Source organism: Mytilus edulis, chromosome 9 (assembly GCF_963676685.1).
Source record: "Mytilus edulis chromosome 9, xbMytEdul2.2, whole genome shotgun sequence".
In the NCBI taxonomy this organism is placed as follows: domain Eukaryota; kingdom Metazoa; phylum Mollusca; class Bivalvia; order Mytilida; family Mytilidae; genus Mytilus; species Mytilus edulis.
In genome coordinates this window covers 52489010-52506906 of record NC_092352.1, presented here as the reverse complement: position 1 = coordinate 52506906, position 17897 = coordinate 52489010, and the positions used below count along the sequence as shown (strand labels likewise).

Genomic DNA, 17897 nt, shown 5'->3' with positions numbered 1-17897 from the left:
AGCATTGTTGTAAATTTGTCATCTAAAGAACTTACACGTGCTGAGGAATCTCTTTTAAGTAAAGGTTTAAACTTCTGTCCTATCCCATCAACTGTAAATAACTTTCAGCTAGACGAAGACCTAGACCAATTCGCTAGACGTTTACGCTTGAAAGATTTTTTCTACAATAGGGGCAAGAAAAACCTTGAAGAAGCCGGATTAACAGATTCAGATACTGACACCAATGAAGAAGTCACGCCTATCCCAAAATTTAGGAAAAAAAAGTTTATGGAAACCACCAAAGAGCAAAAATGATAACTTGGAGTCATTCATAAACTACGTGAGGTCTGATATTAAGTCCTGTATAACAAATACAAGAAATTATAATTTATCCAAGTCAGAAAGTATAGCTTTGAAAGCGTTAAAAGATCAAGAGGATATTGTAATAAAACCTGCAGACAAATGGGGCGCTGTGGTTGTCATGAATAAAACAGATTATATAGCAGAGGGGAATCGACAACTTTCTAACTATTCGAAGGATCAACACCATCCTTCAAGAGATGTTCGACAATAAGCATATAGACAATGACACCTTTGATTATCTCCGAACTCTTGAGAACGAAGCAAAGGCCGGACGATTCTATATGTTGCCTAAAATACATAAAACGGGCAATCCAGGTCGACCAATTGTGTCAGCGAATAGTCATCCAACTGAAAAGATATCAGAATTTGTAGACCATCATCTAAGACCTCATGTCAAAGAACTACCCTCATTCATTCAAGATACAACTGATTATCTCAAGAAAATGGAAAGCCTCAATCCTTTACCAAGCAATACTATACTTGCATCCATGGACGTGTCTTCTTTATATACCAACATTCCACAAGACGAAGGAATAGCAGCGTGTGAAGAGGCATGGAACACTCGTAGTGAAAAAAATTCTCCTACTGAGTGCCTTGTTACACTTCTGAAGCTAGTACTGGAGAATAACAACTTCTCTTTCAATGAAAAACACTATCTCCAGATAGACGGTACTAGTATGGGCACAAAAATGGCCCCGTCATATGCTAACATATTTATGGGCCAACTTGAAAAACGCCTCTTGGCTAGTGCTCCATATCAGCCCTTATCATGGTTCCGATTCATTGACGATATTGATTTCAAATGGACAGATTCACAAGAACATTTTAATGAATTTCTACAACACTGTAACTCTTTCCACCATTCAATTAAATTTACATATGAATCATCTATATGGAGAAAATAAACTTCCTCGATACTACGAGTTACATCAAGAACGGAACCATTATAACGGACCTCCATACCAAACAAACGGACAAACATCAATTCCTTTCTCCTAAAAGTTGCCATCCTAAACATTGCTCCCGTGGTATCCCATTCAGCCAGGCATTGCGAATCAAGAGAATATGCTCTACTGAAAATACGAAAAATGCTAGACTTGGACAACTTCGTAAACATCTAGTTGTTCGAGGATACAATAACAACATCATTGATAGCGCTTTCGAAAGAGCAAACAAAACTAGTCGCCTAGAACTTCTTGAGTACAAAGATAAGAATAAAGCAGCTAACAGAACACCCCTTGTACTCACTTACCATCCTGATTTTAAAAATGTGTCATCCATTGTTCAGAAGCATTGGAAAATTATAGAAAATATAAAAAAAAGTATTTTCATCACCACCAGTCATGGCCTTCAGAAGACCTAAAAACATCCGTGACAAATTAGTGACATCTGTATTAGCAAAGCAGCCTAATCCATCGCCCGGTTGCTACAAACAATGTGGTCGAAGGAATTGTTTGTGTTGTAAAGCTGCCAATACAAGCAGTTCTTTCATCAGCTCCGTTACTAAACAAAATTATACCATCTACTCTAATTCCAAATGTAAAACGGAGAACTCAATTTAAATATTAACATGTGACACCTGTGGCATTCAGTATGTGGGAGAAACAATGGACAAATTTAATATTCGGCTCAATAACCATCGTTCATCGTATAAAACCAACAAAAACTGTCCTCTCACAAGACATCTTCGTTCAACGAAACATCCTTTTGATAATGTTACTTTCCAAATTATAGAAGTCAACACCGAGTGGGACACCACGGCGAGAAGGAGAAGAGAGAACTTTTGGATCCACCAACTCCACACTTTAGAACCTGATGGTCTTAACGAAAAAGACGAAAAAAGATACAGGAAAGATAAAGAATAATTTAAAACAAAGCATCGTCCTTTTTATCCCGTAATATTGGCCAATGGACGTTGCTAACTTCAACTACCAATTATGTATTTTTAAGGTAGCTAAATCCAATACCACTTATACATTGAGCTGCAAAATTTTCTTATTTTCAAAGCAGCTAAATTCAATTGCTCATAGACATTGAGCTGCAAAAAAAATTCTTATTTTAAAGGCAGTTAAGTGCAACACAGACGTTGAGCTGCAAAAGTTTCTTATCATCTACATTTCACCTGGATAGATGCACGCTTGATAAAGCTAGTTGGTCTAGCGAAATATTGCGTTTATTTTCATCATTTTGTAAATATTTTAAACATTCTTATATTTACATACTAAATAGTGTGTTAAAATTACATTGTTAGGCAATCTATAATTTTATTTGTGTAATTGAATTAATCTCTGTACTGATTAATCCACACTCCCTTAGATTTGTATGTCATGTGCTGCTATTTATAGGCACTTATATATATATATATATATATTTGTAGCATCCTTTACTATAGATAATTTAGCTGATCTGTAACAATAACTTCTTCATGCCATATATATCATGTACTGTAGTACGCCGCTAGATTAAAACTGACGTGGAAAGGTAACACATGCCCACCGAAAGCTCTTTTTTTGAGAGCCCAGGTGGTCGTGTGGTCTAGCGGGACGGCTGCAGTGCAGGCGATTTGGTGTCACGATATCACAGTAGCATGGGTTCGAATCCCGGCGAGGGAAGAACCATAAATTTGCGAAAGCAAATTTACAGATCTAACATTGTTGGGTTGATGTTTAGACGAGTTGTATATATGTATATATATAAGTGCCTATAAATAGCAGTACATGACATACAAATCTATGGGAGTGTGGATTAATCAGATATATATATATATATATATATATTGATCCGATGGATAAATCTGCTGTAGAGTTGTCACTGACTCAGACGTACTTACAAATATAATTTCTGTGACTGTATCTTGCATTAATTTGTAGGATCCTTTAATTACTATAGATATTGAGCTGATCTGTAACAATAACATCTCATCATATATCATGTACTGTATTACGACGCTAGATTAAAACTGTCTAGGAGAGGTAACACCCAGCCACCGAAAGCTTTATTTTTTGTGAAGCCAAGGTGGTCGTGTGGTCTAGCGCACCGGATACAGTGCAGGCGATTTGGTGTCACGATATCTCAGTAGCATGGGTTCGGATTCCGGCGAGGGAAGTTAGAACAACAAATTTGTGAAATTTGGATTGATGTTTATACGAGCTGTGTACACATCTAACATTGTCGGGCATTGTCGGATTGATGTCTAAACATCAACCCAACAATGTTAGATCTGCAAATTTGCTTTGGCAATTTTTTTATTCTTTCCTCGCCGGGATTCGAACCCATGCTACTGAGATATCGTGACACCAAATCGCCTGCACTGTAGCCGTCCCGCTAGACCACACGGCCACCTGGGCTATATATATAACAAGTCAAAAAGGGTATAACATCACCGTTAAATAACTATAAAATGAACAAATATTAAACACTGGACACTTTTAATTTGCAAAACACTCATTTGCAAATCCGCCGCCGCCTCAAACAAGAGCTACAATATCATGTATATAACCAAAATGTGCAGAATTACATGGGATTCAATAATTTCATTGGTTTTCTACAGTTACTTTCATATTTATTTTGCAATTTGAATTATAAAAACATGGGATTTTCAATATCCCATGGGACAGGGCAAAATCCCATGGGATTTACCATTATCCCATGGGATTTTGGTTAAATCCCATGGGATTTTTTTTTTGTCCCATGGGATTATTGTAGTCCCATGGGATATTTGTTGTCCCATGGGACAAAAAAAATCCCATGGGATTTTTATTATCCCATGGGATTTTTAATATCCCATGGGACAAATTAAAATCCTATGGGATTCTAATTGTAAATATATAGATATAAATAAACAGTAATGTGTATGTTACAATGTATTCTATTTGGTAGTAAATTATTATAAGATGAATCTTTTTAGTTGAATATCTTTTTTTCTTGTGAAATGTTAATTTAGCATATTGTTCTTTTAAAACTGTTCAAAACTAAACTTTTAAACAACAAAGCAGATAATGTAAGTATCAATATATGTTTATTCATGAATTATAGAATACTTTCTTGAAACACAATTATTTGCCATTTGAAATCAATAAAAACTCTATTGTTAGGCTTAACATACTAGTAGCTATTTAAGTAAATCTATTTTTTTCACAATATCCCTCAACACAAAACATTAATAGTTTCTTATCATCCAGCATTGTTTGATGGTATAGTCCACTTTTTGGACATTCAGCACAGAACTTTGACATTATTGTGGTTCAATATTTTTTTGAATTTAAAAGAACTTCAAATCATTGACTGAGTGATGAAAATAATAACTGATCCAACTTTTTTCTTTGAATTTATTCTGGTCTTGTTTCTATGTTTTCTCCATTTATTTTAGGTGGTGAATTTCAATCCATCTGAAAAAGAACCAATAAAATCTAAAGTAATGGATTATACAAAATTGTTTTCATACATGTAGCAATAATATGATTTTCAATAAAAATAGCGGTATGGATTTTACTGATTGTTAAAGGTTGTCCAGTGTCATCAGTTGCTAACGGCCTACATCCTTTGGTCTCTGATGGAGGGTTGTCAAATTAGCAATATACCACATCTTCCTATTCTAATACCATAAAACAATCAATTAATTTATTCTTCTTTATAAAATTTGGGTATTTTCCCAAGTTATATACATAATATATATATATACTGTAAATTCGGAATTAATGCAAGTTTTTTTTTATTGCGAAAAATGCAACGGAGTTGTAAACGCAATAATTTAAACTCGTATTATGAAATATTTTATATGGATTAAACAGGATTTTTCAAAATCGTAAAATTTAAAATCGCATTTAAGTCTAAAATGACAGAATCGCAATAATAAATGCACGTAATAATTTATGAATTTTACAGTATAAAGATCAATGTTAAAAGTTAAAACTTTAGACAACTATAATAACATTCCATTATTCACAAGAATTTGCAATATATTATACAAAATGCAGACAACAGAAACAATATTTCTTTAAGCTTTTGAAGTTCAGACAGATTTCAATTTGTGTTTTTTTCAATGAAAAAATACCTTGAACATATTGGAAATTATAACATTGATACAAACAAAATATGTATGTTTTATCCTTTTTTTTGTGTTGTTGGCTTGCTGTCTCATTTTAATATACATTTAAACATACATCAATAATCTTCTTCTTTATTAAAAGTAAAAATGGGATATTTTTGATTTTGATATCCCAAAACATTATAGTTCTATCACATAACTTATTACCAAGTTCAAAAACACCAATGTGTTTGATATTAATTTTAAGACATGTATACATGTTCCAGACCATATCAGTATTCGGATCTTACTTTTATGGTCCAGAACTTACAGTCCCACCATATGTGTACAGTCAGACCATTTAAGTATACTTGTACTGTCTGGTACCAGCTCAACCAAACCTGTGTTTTTATTTTAACTGCAATTAAACTTTTTGTATTAATCTATTAAAGATTTCAGTTATGTTGATCTGTACTGTACATTTGTTTGTAATAAACTTGACAAACTTCTTAAAATTGGGCAGACTGTATGCGTACAGTCCAAATACTTGTTTGTTCTGGAACATAAACATGATTAACAAGCATTTGGCAGGATGTCATGCTAAAATCCCATTAATATTAGCATTGATTAGTACTAAATTTTGAGTATATACATATAAATCCACAAGTTACTTACTGAAATTCATGGTGAACACTCACCAAAAACTTACAATTTAGAGGAAAGACTGGAAAGATGAATGCACTAACACTATCAAAACAGAGCATAAAACTTACCGAAAAACAAGATGTTTTACATTTATCCAGGAGCAGGATAATTGAAAAGTTGTTTTTTTCTTTCTCTGCTGTCCATCATATAACCTTTGAATTCATTCATGCAAAATATGAAAATCTGCAAAGGTAAGACCTAGAACCTCAACTTATCCACATTTTGAATTTTGAACTGCATACTTGTCCTTTTCATCTTGCTGACAACCTAAACATAAAAAAATGATAAAAACATAATTCTAGATTGAATTTGTGTTTTTATTTTTGTTGGTACATGTACAAACAATTTTCCCAACTTTAAAACGAAAACATCATCACCAAAGAGGAGGTCATACTAACCTCCGAAATATTTAAACAAACCGAAATTATTACTTGATTAAGATCTTGTCGTAAATTAATGGCAAAGATACTCTTATTTTTGAAAACTTGATGTCTATTGCATACTTATATTCCTTTGTACGAGAGTATGCATATTAAGATGGACTCCATGGACTTTAATGTAAGCATGATTAATTTTACAGTCATGACAGTCACTGACAGTTTTTCAGCTCTATGTGTACATTTTGAGAGAATCTTGCAATACTGTATATTCTGATATTCAGAACTTATTGTGAGGTTTTTATTAATACAACTGAAAGCTGTATCTCGTTTTCATTTCTGATACATATTTATGAGCTGAAGACCAGTGCCGAATTTTTCTCACTGCATTGAAGACCCATAGGTGACCTTCGGCCGTTGTCTGCTCTTTGATTGGGTTGTTGTCTCTTTGTCAAATTCCCAGTTTCCACTTCCCATTTTATATCATGTATGCTGATTTTTCTTAAATTACAATATTCAATCATGCAATTTTGTCTATTATTGAAAATAAGATAAGCAAAAATAAATGCACAAAAAATTTAACATTGTTATATATATGTAAAAGACTTTTTTTTAAATTCAAAACAGTTGCCTACACTGTTAATTTCCTTGTTTGATTTCATATTTTTAAAGCCTTTATAGCTAGCTAGATGGTATGCCGGGGCGGATCCAGCCATTTTAAAAAGGGGGGTTCCCAACCCAAGACAAAGGGGATGATCCTATATTCATTTGATTTGTTTTATTGTCTCATACAAGAATATATATGGTTTGACGGTGGGGATCAGGGATCCTGAAATTTTTTCACCTAACCACTGGATGACAGGGGATCTCAACCATTTAAAAGTTTCTCAAACATGTGGGGGTGGGGGTGAACCCCATGGACTCTCCCTATATTTCCTTTGATTTGTTTTATTGTTCTATACAAGAATATATAAATATGGTTTAGGGGTGGGGATCTTGACCATTTACAAGTTTTCAAACTAGAGGGGGTGGGACTTCACTTTTATTTTATTTCATTATTAATTTTATTGTCCCCGACAAGAATATATATGGTTTAGGGGTGGGGATCTGGATCGTTCACAAGATAATAGCACATTCTCAAATTGAACAGAGTGGGGTAACCCCCAAAGACCTCCTTTTAATTTCATTTGATTTGTTTTATCGTCCCATTCAAGAATATATATGGTTTAGGGATGGGGATCTGGACCGTTTACAAGATAATAGCATATTCTCAAATTGAAAGGGGTGGGGATTACCTCCCATGGACTCACCCTCCCTTCTTTCTTCCCCCCGAAATACCTTTTAATAAGCCCCAATGCACAGATAGTTCACAGTGTTTTCCCTTGATTTACACTAAAGAATATACACTATACAGGTGTAATTTTTTTTTTAAAAGATAATACAACTGAAGACCACCATGACCACAGTGGTGGATCCAGAATTTTTCATAAGTGGGGCCCACCGACTGCCTAAGAGGGGCCTGCTCCTGCCATGACTCAGTGATTCCATATATAATCAACCAATTCTTTTCCCAAACAGGGGGCCCTGAACTCCTGATTCCCCCTTTTTTTTCCTCATTTCAATCACCCTGATATAAATTTAGTTTTATCACTTACAATAGGAATGGTTTGAATTCCCCAATAATTCTTATATACCATTAATATCATCATATTTCATTTTTGATAAATGAAAGGCAAAAGTTTTCTATGGGTTGAACAGTCATATGAAAAAGGAGAAGTTCCTGAAGATTGGCGACAAGCAAACATCACAGCCATCTACAAAAAGGGGGACAGAAGTCAAGCAGTAAACTACCGCCCCGTATCGTTAACCACCATATGTTGTAAAGTCATGGAACACATTATCTACAAGCACATCATGGAACATCTTGAAGAACATCTCGTCCTATCCGACTTTCAACACGGATTTAGACGTAACCGATCATGCGAAACACAACTCATCAACACCATAGAAACAGTGGCAAGAGAACTAGACATTCGAGGACAAATAGACATGCTTATCCTTGATTTTTCGAAAGCGTTCGATACAGTTCCCCACCAAAGACTTCTAAAGAAAATGGCATACTATGGGATAACATACAACACTCTACTATGGATTTCTGCATGGCTCACTCACCGACACCAGAGAGTATGTCTAGATGGAGAAACCAGTGAGAACAAACCAGTACGATCAGGAGTTCCACAAGGTACAGTATTAGGACCACTTTGTTTCTTGATATACATCAACGATATGGGAGAAACAATATCATCAAAATCAACCCTACGCCTATTTGCTGACGACTCGCTACTATATCGATCCATCAAGGGTAGTGAGGACAGCTTACAACTACAAAAAGATCTAACAGAACTGACTAAATGGGCAGAGAAGTGGCAAATGACATTCCACCCAGCTAAATGCTACACACTGAGGGTAACAAGAAAGAAAAATCCAACAATAAGAGAGTATGAAATGATGGGACAACAACTAACCACAGTACACCAATATCCATACCTCGGAGTCGAGTTGTCAGAAGACCTCAGTTGGGATCCACACATCAAGAAAGTAATCACAAAATCAAATCGAGTACTAGGTTTCCTAAGACGTAATATCTCGAAGTGTCCACATGACATCAAAGCGCAGGCCTATTCATCGCTAGTGCGCCCACATCTCGAGTACGCCTCTGCAGTATGGGATCCGTATCGAAAACATCACATAGACTCCCTCGAAATGGTCCAAAGAAGAGCTGCCAGATTTGCGACATCAACATACAGTCGAGAACCAGGGACAGTCACCAACATCATGAAAACCCTAGAATGGCAAACATTAGAAACTAGACGGAAATCCAGTAGACTATGCATGTTCTACAAAGCAACACACGGAAAGGCGGCAGTCAATATACCATCTTACGTGAGAAGACCATCTACCTCAACAAGACAATACCATCCAGAAAAATTCACTCAGATCAGTACTTCCACAGATGCCTACAAATACAGCTACATACCACGCACCATCACCGACTGGAACAGTCTGCCTCCTGAAGCCTTCCAAGCCACATCTCTGGAATGCTTCAAGGAGCAACTTCGGAGACTGCAGCTGTAAACTGAAACCACCTGTTTTTATCCAATTTTAATTGCACTTGTAAATACTGAGCACGCAGGTTGACGTTTGCACAGCAGTATCTGCGTTATGGATTTCCACTGCAGATCAATAGTATAGATGTAGATGTAGATGTAGTGGGAAGCTTTCAGATTCACACCATGCCGGTGGCTGTGTTCAAAGTGCTGGGTTTGTATGACCCTCGTTGTTTACGGACTAACTATTTAGGCCAGTGGTGGATAATAGTGTGCGTGCATTAATCTTCTATACCTTCTTAATCAATATATTCAAATACTGACGGCAAGTGTTGTAATGATGTATCAATGTCTTTTGAAATCACCGTGCTATTTACATGTGGGATCGAGAATGCAGGGGAAGGAAACTTGTCAATTATGTTTATTTCTAAGCCAAAATAAAATGAGCCGCCGTAAAATTAACCTTGGGTAATAACAGTGCATGTAAGGCTCGTCTCGGAGGGGTGTCTTTTTTTCTGTCTTCTTTTTATGCCCCACCTACGATAGTAGAGGGGCATTATGTTTTCTGGTCTGTGCCTCCGTTCGTTCGTCCGTTCGTTCGTCCTGTTTCAGGTTAAAGTTTTTGGTCGAGGTAGTTTTTGATGAAGTTGAAGTCCAATCAACCTGAAACTTAGTATATATGTTCCTTATGGTATGATCTTTCTAATTTTAATGTCAAATTAGAGTTCTTATCCCAATTTCACGGTCCACTGAACATAGAAAATGATAGTGCGAGTGGGGCATCCGTGTACTGGGGACACATTCTTGTTTTAGTTATATTTTTAATAACTTACACTTTTTTCCATTATTCTCTTTCTTTCACTATTCTTTATTCCTTTTTTTCTTTGTCCTTTGTTCTCTATTCTGTTAATTCACATCCATACCCTCTTATGTGTATGTGGACTTACTGTAGTTTATTTTTTAGTTCTGGCAGAGATATTAGATACAATAAATAAATCAGTTACTTTTATTATATGATGAGATTGTAAAAAATCTTGACAAAGGGAAAGATGTCAGATTTATTTTTTGCGATGTGTCAAAGGCATTTGATCGTGTATGGCACATGGGACTTCTATATAAGTTAAGAAAATATGGAATAAAGGGTAATTTGCTTAACTGGTTCAAAAGTTATCTTTCTGATAGACAACAAAGGGTTGGAGTAAATGGTTTTTTTTCTAACTGGAATACTGTCAAGGCAGGAGTCCCTCAAGGGTCCATCTTGGGCCCTTTTCTGTTTTTATTGTTTGTGAATGACATAGTAGATGTGGTTACAAACAAAATAAAACTGTTTGCAGATGATACTTGTCTATATTGTGTTGTACATGATGAGAGATCAGCAGCTGAATCCCTGGGGCAAGATCTAGAATCATTAGATCAATGGGCAGGAGAACGGGGTGTAACCTTCAATGCAGACAAAACCAAATCTATGTACTTTACGAGAAAAAGTAATATTGATGTCACATCATTATGCATGAATGATGCACCTCTAGAAAATGTCTCAGAACATAAACATCTTGGTATAACCTTATCATCTAATGCCAAATGGTCTAGTCACATACAGGATATTTATTCAAAAGCTTGTAAACGTCTTAATATTATGAGATATTTAAAACATAAGATTGATATACAGTCTCTGGAAAGACTTTATATTGCATTTTAAGGCCTATATTAGAATATGGGAACATAATTTGGGATAACTGCACACAAGAAGAATCCGATCTAATTGAGTCTGTACAACAAGCTGCTGCCAGAATTGTAACTGGGCTTCGAAAGGGAACGCCTAGATGGAAATTATATAAGGAATTAGGTTGGGATTCCCTCCAGAATAGACGTCAGAAAAACAAATTATTGTTTCTTCATAAAACTATTTCTGGAGATATTCCTAGTTATATTGCTGCTGATATCTTGTCGTATACAAACACTAATGACCAGTATGGACTGAGGAAAAAAAGGGAATTTAAAACTCCTCAGTGTCGAACCACAGCCTATAAGAACAGTTTTATTCCACATACTCTTGAAAAGTGGAATTCACTTGATGGAGAAGTTAAAAATATTTTAAGCTTTACAGGATTTAAAAGAAAACTGAATGAGGACATAAGTCCTTGTCCTGTTTTCTTTTCCACTGGTTCACGTAAAGTTAATATAATCCACTGCCAATTAAGAAATGAGGCTAGTGATCTAAAACAACACCTTTTCTGTGATCATTTGTCAGACAGCTCTATATGTGCCTGTGGAGATCCAGTAGAAGATAATTTTCATTTCTTTTATGTTTGTCCATCTTACATTTATCAGAGATATGAGCTCTTTAGAAAAATAAGTAACTTTAATAATGTCAATCTTGATGTCCTACTACAGAGTTGCTCAGACTTGAATATTGATGAAAACACAGAGATATTTACATATGTACAACAATATATTCATGAAACTGGAAGATTTTTATAATATTTCATGTGATACTATACTGTTTAGAAATCAGCTTATAACCACAGTGTACCACTCTTTAGTCTTAATTAAAGACAAACCTAACTTTTAACACAAAAAACAACCAATTGTGTTTAGCATCTTTTTGCAAATAAATTTATATATATTTTATTTTATTTTTTGTATTAGTAATTATATTTTCAAAAATCAAGAAATTAATAGTCATGTAATAAGATGATACACTAAATTACTTATGTATTGCAAAAAAGGGCCAATCAATTCTTGTTATTCATATAAATAGAACAACTTTGTTGCAGTGAGTTTGTGAATTTGAGTAAAAAATCACTTAACGATCTACTTGATTCCTTACCAACACTTATTAATGTGGTATAAAATTCGACACCACCTTCAGTAGGTCTTGCTTTGACTTTGTTAACATAGTTATTTATATACATATACACAACAAAATACTTCAAGAAGTGGGGGAATTGCCTCCCCTGACTCACTGCAACAACGTATGATCTATTAACTTATCAGAAAATTATATACTATCATGCATGTTATTCAATCCATCTTGTATGGGAAAGGATTTGTATAGGCACTGCCTTTTGTCCAATCCCTTTGTTTAAATGTACATTTGATACTTGAACAATAAAATATTTTGAATTGAATTGAATTGAATTAGATACAATATATATGTCTCTGGTTCTGGTATTATGCGATAAGTCAATTTCTTTTTCATGCAGTGTCATGAAATATAATGGTTTTATGCATATCAGCCAAGATTGTGCGCAACATTTTAATAAACAATTCAACACTATATACACGTTATGTGAATTTTATCAAAATCGATGAAGAACATGAATTTGGCAGCTAGTGCCCCTTAAACAGGTAAAGTTCAATTAACAAATTCTGATCTACTGGCATTCAACACCAAATTACTTACTTGCTGTATTTTGATAAATGTGATTGATAAATGTGATTGTATATTGTCAATACCTCAACATCGAGAATACGTCATGTGAGGTGTTGGTCGCTACGTTTGATACGGGGTCAAAGGTTGCGGCTTCGAGACAGAGAAAAACATCCAGGTAAAAAGTGTAGAATTTTGTTTTTGAAAATTTGAGTTGTAAATTTTCCTAAAAAGTACTTAATTCCGTTCATCTAATTGTAAATTTTCCTAAAAAAGTACTTATTTCCGTTCATCTATTATGGGTATAAACAAAAACTGAACAAGAAAAGTATTAGTAAACAGACAGAAAGTCCGACGTTGAATTAATTATTTTACAATTAATTGTTTAAATATATGAGAGAATGTTTTAGGCGAATTTTCTTTAATTACAGATAAATGTATTTTAGGTTCAGGAAATGATTTATTCTTCGGGTACGTCTAAACAACCGCTCAGGACATACAAAGTGCACTCAGGACCCATTACCGTAATCATATCTGCACACATGTTTATATTCGTTATACGCTTCTTATTTTAGAGTTAAATTTTGGTAGAAGTTGAAATCGCAGGGGCGGATCCAGCCATTTTAAAAAGGGGGGGGGGGGGTCAACTACATGTCCCCATTCAAATGCATTGATCGGCCAAAAAAAGGGGGGGTTCCAACCCCCATGGAACCCCCCCCCTCCCCCCTCTGGATCCGCGCCTGAATCGAACTTAGATAGATATGTTAATTCTTATAAAATAATGAGGGCACGTGTCACTGATTACACAACTACTGAGCCATGAATTATCCAATCAACAAAATTGATTGGATTATCTTTATTGTTTTTTAGGAATTGTATTGTTTAGTTCAGTTTTACCTTTAACATGAATTTGCATATAGAAAAAATAAAACATATATCTCATTCGATGTTCTTTTTCAGTTTATTTTTCATGATGACGGGTAAATTAATTTGTTGTGTTTTGCAGTTCACGAATAAAGAAAATTATTTTATAGTTGCGTTTTTTTTTCTGTAACAAGTTCGATTTTTGTTTTTCAGTGTGATTCTTTTCTCTATCTCTCTCTCTAAATCAAGTTTTTAAACAAACACAATGTTGACTGAATATCAAATTTTATTACATTTGTATATCTTTATTCTCAACAAACCATTATACAAGAGAAGACAATTATGTACAATATTCAGTTTAACCTTAACGGAAATCTGTGCACGAAGACTTAGTCGTGGTTTGAACGGATTTCGTGTCAATAAACTGTCTTCGAAATAATCTTTCTTTGTTAATGTTTGTGTCATTTTGGTCTTTTGTGGATAGTTGTCTCATTAGCAATCATACCACATCTTCTTTTTTAAAATTTCTCGCTACTACAATCTAACTTACATATTTTTTAGAAATAATTATACCCAAAATATCATAATTTTCAAAAACGGAGACGAAAACGGAGACAAGTTCATTTTCAGAATTTATTTTCGCATTGAAATTCGTTTCAGGCTTGTGAAACTGGACAAAACGACTTTAATTAGAGAAAAAAAACTTAATAAAAACGGATTTCTTAAAATATTCGTATAACTCAAAAATAAAATTCCTGGACAAGTTCGATAAAAATGAGAAATAACATCTAACTACATGTATATGAGTTTGATTGTTTGAAAAGTAAGGCTTTTAGCGTTTAGAACGGATTCCATATACAAAACTTTAATTAATATAAATTCTTTTAAAGTATGAACATTTATAATTATTTCCCTTTTCAAACTCGTGCAAAGAATTAATTACTGGTCCAGGACATGATAATAAAATTAAGAATAAAACTTAAAAATTTATGGAACGAAATTTTAATAAAAGACGAAAATCTTAAAACATCGTGATATTCATTCTAGACGTCACAATATTACTTCCCGCATGGTCACACTGTACTAACAACACAATGTATAAAACAACAATAAAGATAATCCAATTAATTTCGTTGATTGGATCATGGAAGTAATATTTAATAATTCATGGCTCAGTACAATACAATACAATACAATATTTTATTAACGTCTCACCTTTTACAAAGCAATACATAACACATTGATTAAAACAAATTACACATATGTGAAAGCCATTCATATAGAATTATGAGAGACGATTATTTACACATTAGAAACAAATTTCACACCGCTGAAAACATTTAAAAAAAAAAATATATATATATATATATATATATAAAAACAAGCAAATACAAAACTATCTACATGTATATAAAAAACTACGTCTCCTATCTAAAATGTCTCTGCAGGTTTTGGCAATAGTTGTGTAATCAGTGACACGTGCCCTTATTATTTTCTAAGAATTACAAATTCTACCAAATTTAACTCTAAAATAAGAAGCGTATAAAGAATATATGCATCCATCCTGTGTGCGATGACTATAAAGGGTCCTGAGTGCACTTCGTATGTCATGAGTGCAATCAGGAGGTCCTTCAAGCGGTGTTTAGACGTACCGTTATTCTTCTGGAAGCTTCAATTTTTTCTTATCAATAACTTTTACACAAGGAGACATTTTTTTTTGACAGCATGAACCCCAGTTAATGAGCAAACACAAATTAAGAACGAAAATCGTTTACAATTAAATTTTATAGAAGGAAAAAAGGGGGGGGTAATAAACAAATTTTATTTACGCTCACATACTTTTAAACAGATTTGCATATGTAAGCTCTCTATCGTTAATGTTAAATTATTTCAGGAGTTTTGAAAAAAAGAATATTATATACAGTTTAATTTCGACTAAAATAGTGATTCTTTTTATAGATTTGGTACCTCAGTTTCGACTCAACATTTCATTTTGAATTGTTAGATGGCAAACTCTTTAGGCGAATATTGTATCTGTTCTTTATTTAATTATGGTGATATTGGCGATAATATTCATTATAACAAGGCCTTGTACAAATCCTTGATTATAGAATGTTTGGTAATATAAAAAGACGAAAGTAGACAAACCCTAATTATGCAGGGTTTCACAAGTTGATCTCCAAGCGGCCCACATTTAACATATAATAAGATCTATATTTTTCAACGTTTTCAAAATGAAATAACTTGAATTGAAAAATTTCCCAACTGTGAAAATTTGTTATTTCTAAACGTCTTTAATTATTATTTCGGAAAAAAAAAATATTTAGCATATTCATAATTTTTTCCGAGGAAACCTTTTTTTTTTTGCAAAGTTTACTTCTATATGTTTTTAACCATCACCAGCGACTTATTCTCTGCCATCACCAATTAGTCCTAATTATTAAAGATCAATTGCCCAAATTCAAATGATGATTGGTATATCGTATTGAATATGACCATCGGTCATCCGTGACGTATCCCAAATAACGACGCATGCCGATAGATAGATCATAGTTTATTAATTAGCGTCTCGCAATTTAAATTTCATCAAGGGGACTTAATTAAACCAGTTACTATACAAATCTTGAAAAAACGATGTACATGTACTTTTTAATATTTTTAAAACAAATTACGAAAACGTTTAGTGTAAAAATCACCGAATATAAATGTTTCTTTCTTGCAGCATTTGGCATTTGTAAATAACATTAACGTTTTGGAATTCTAATGCAAAAGACAGTCGATTCAAACTGAAATAACTTCTTTAAAGATGGTTTGATTTTTTCATATTGTATTATATATGTCTCAATACATGTATTATATGTCTCTGATTTTATCAAAACAAAAATTACAAAATTATAAAATATGTTAGTTATCGAATGTATACCCTGAACTCTTACTATTATATATACATGTCCTAAGTTACTTAATGTCCTGTGTGCAACCAGGAGATCCTGAACGGTTTTAAACGTACCATTATTTTATATGCATATATTCAAAGCTGTTCTTAATTATATGCATACTAGGTATCAGTGGCGGATCCAGGGGGAGGGTTTCGGGGGTTGGAACCACCCCTTTTTTTGAACGATCAATGTATTTGAATGGGGACATATGGTTGGAACCATCCCCTCCCCCTTTTGTCCTGGGTTGAGACCCCCTTCTTTTCAAATGGCTGGCTCCGCCGCAGAGGTATATTTATATATATGTGTGTGTACCAGCCCCCCTCCTAAATCTTGGGAAACAAATGGTAGATTATATAGGGAATCACGGAAGCATGACTGGACGTGACCCCTCTAAGGCAGTCAATGAGTCCCCACTTATGAAAATTTCTGGATCAACCATTGCTTAGTTCTAGTTATCTTAGGTCCTAGTGTGAAATAATGCCAATAGGTCTTTTAAAACACATCTTTATTCATACATGTATATATACGTTTTCTCACGGATTTGTTCATGCAATATTGGAATTATGTTTACTCAATGCGCAATTACTGAAGTTTATATTTGCTACTTTTCTTCTTAATTTCATATAATTTTTTTTTTTGATTTTTTTTCTTCGAAAAATTAGTGGTGTTGAAATAGGGAATGGACACAGATACCTTATCACATTTAACCAAAGAAATGTTGTATAATGTCATCAATCTGTATTACACGTAGACAGGATGTTCTCTAGAAAACTATACGTTATACACACCCGAGAATACACGCACTGTCGTAATGGAAAATTACTGTATGTTATAGTTACCTGTAATCAGCTTTGCAACACCATGTCATGACAGTTCAAAAAGATTTTCTTCAAATCAAATTGGAATATTCATTTTTTCTGGAAAATTTAAAACTTTAAAAAGTAGACTTTGACAAAATTATGAAATAGAAAGAATTGAACAATTTAAAATCGTATTTTAACAAAGATTTAGATATAATTTTACAACGATCCTTAAAAAATAACCAAACAAACGTTGAATCAAACGATATGAACCTACGCAGTTTTATATTAAAATACTGACACACACCAGTTTGCCATCTCAGTATGCAAGGCAAGGGTGCTTGGTGAGGTGCTGGAACTTGAT

The 17897-nt window shown here is 33.8% G+C and overlaps 1 protein-coding gene and 1 long non-coding RNA gene across 2 annotated transcripts; one reads left to right on the top strand and one right to left on the bottom strand.

The window, feature by feature from the left end:
* Window positions 1–539: 539 nt before the first annotated feature.
* On the top strand, window positions 540–1247 carry LOC139490044 (uncharacterized). The gene has a single exon (XM_071276895.1). It carries the CDS (start codon window positions 540–542, stop codon window positions 1245–1247), a length of 708 nt encoding a protein of 235 aa, XP_071132996.1.
* A 3114-nt stretch (window positions 1248–4361) lies between these two features.
* LOC139488573 (uncharacterized) lies at window positions 4362–10527 on the bottom strand. The gene is made up of 3 exons (XR_011656035.1): window positions 9853–10527; window positions 6142–6340; window positions 4362–4730 (listed from the first exon to the last, which is right to left on the bottom strand). It is a non-coding gene; the product is annotated as an uncharacterized lncRNA (long non-coding RNA).
* Between the last annotated feature and the right edge of the window lie 7370 nt (window positions 10528–17897).

What these genes read in the sequence shown, in the direction of transcription:
- LOC139490044 (XM_071276895.1), top strand. Translation starts at nt 540, where the DNA reads ATGTTCGACAATAAGCATATAGACAATGACACCTTTGATTATCTCCGA.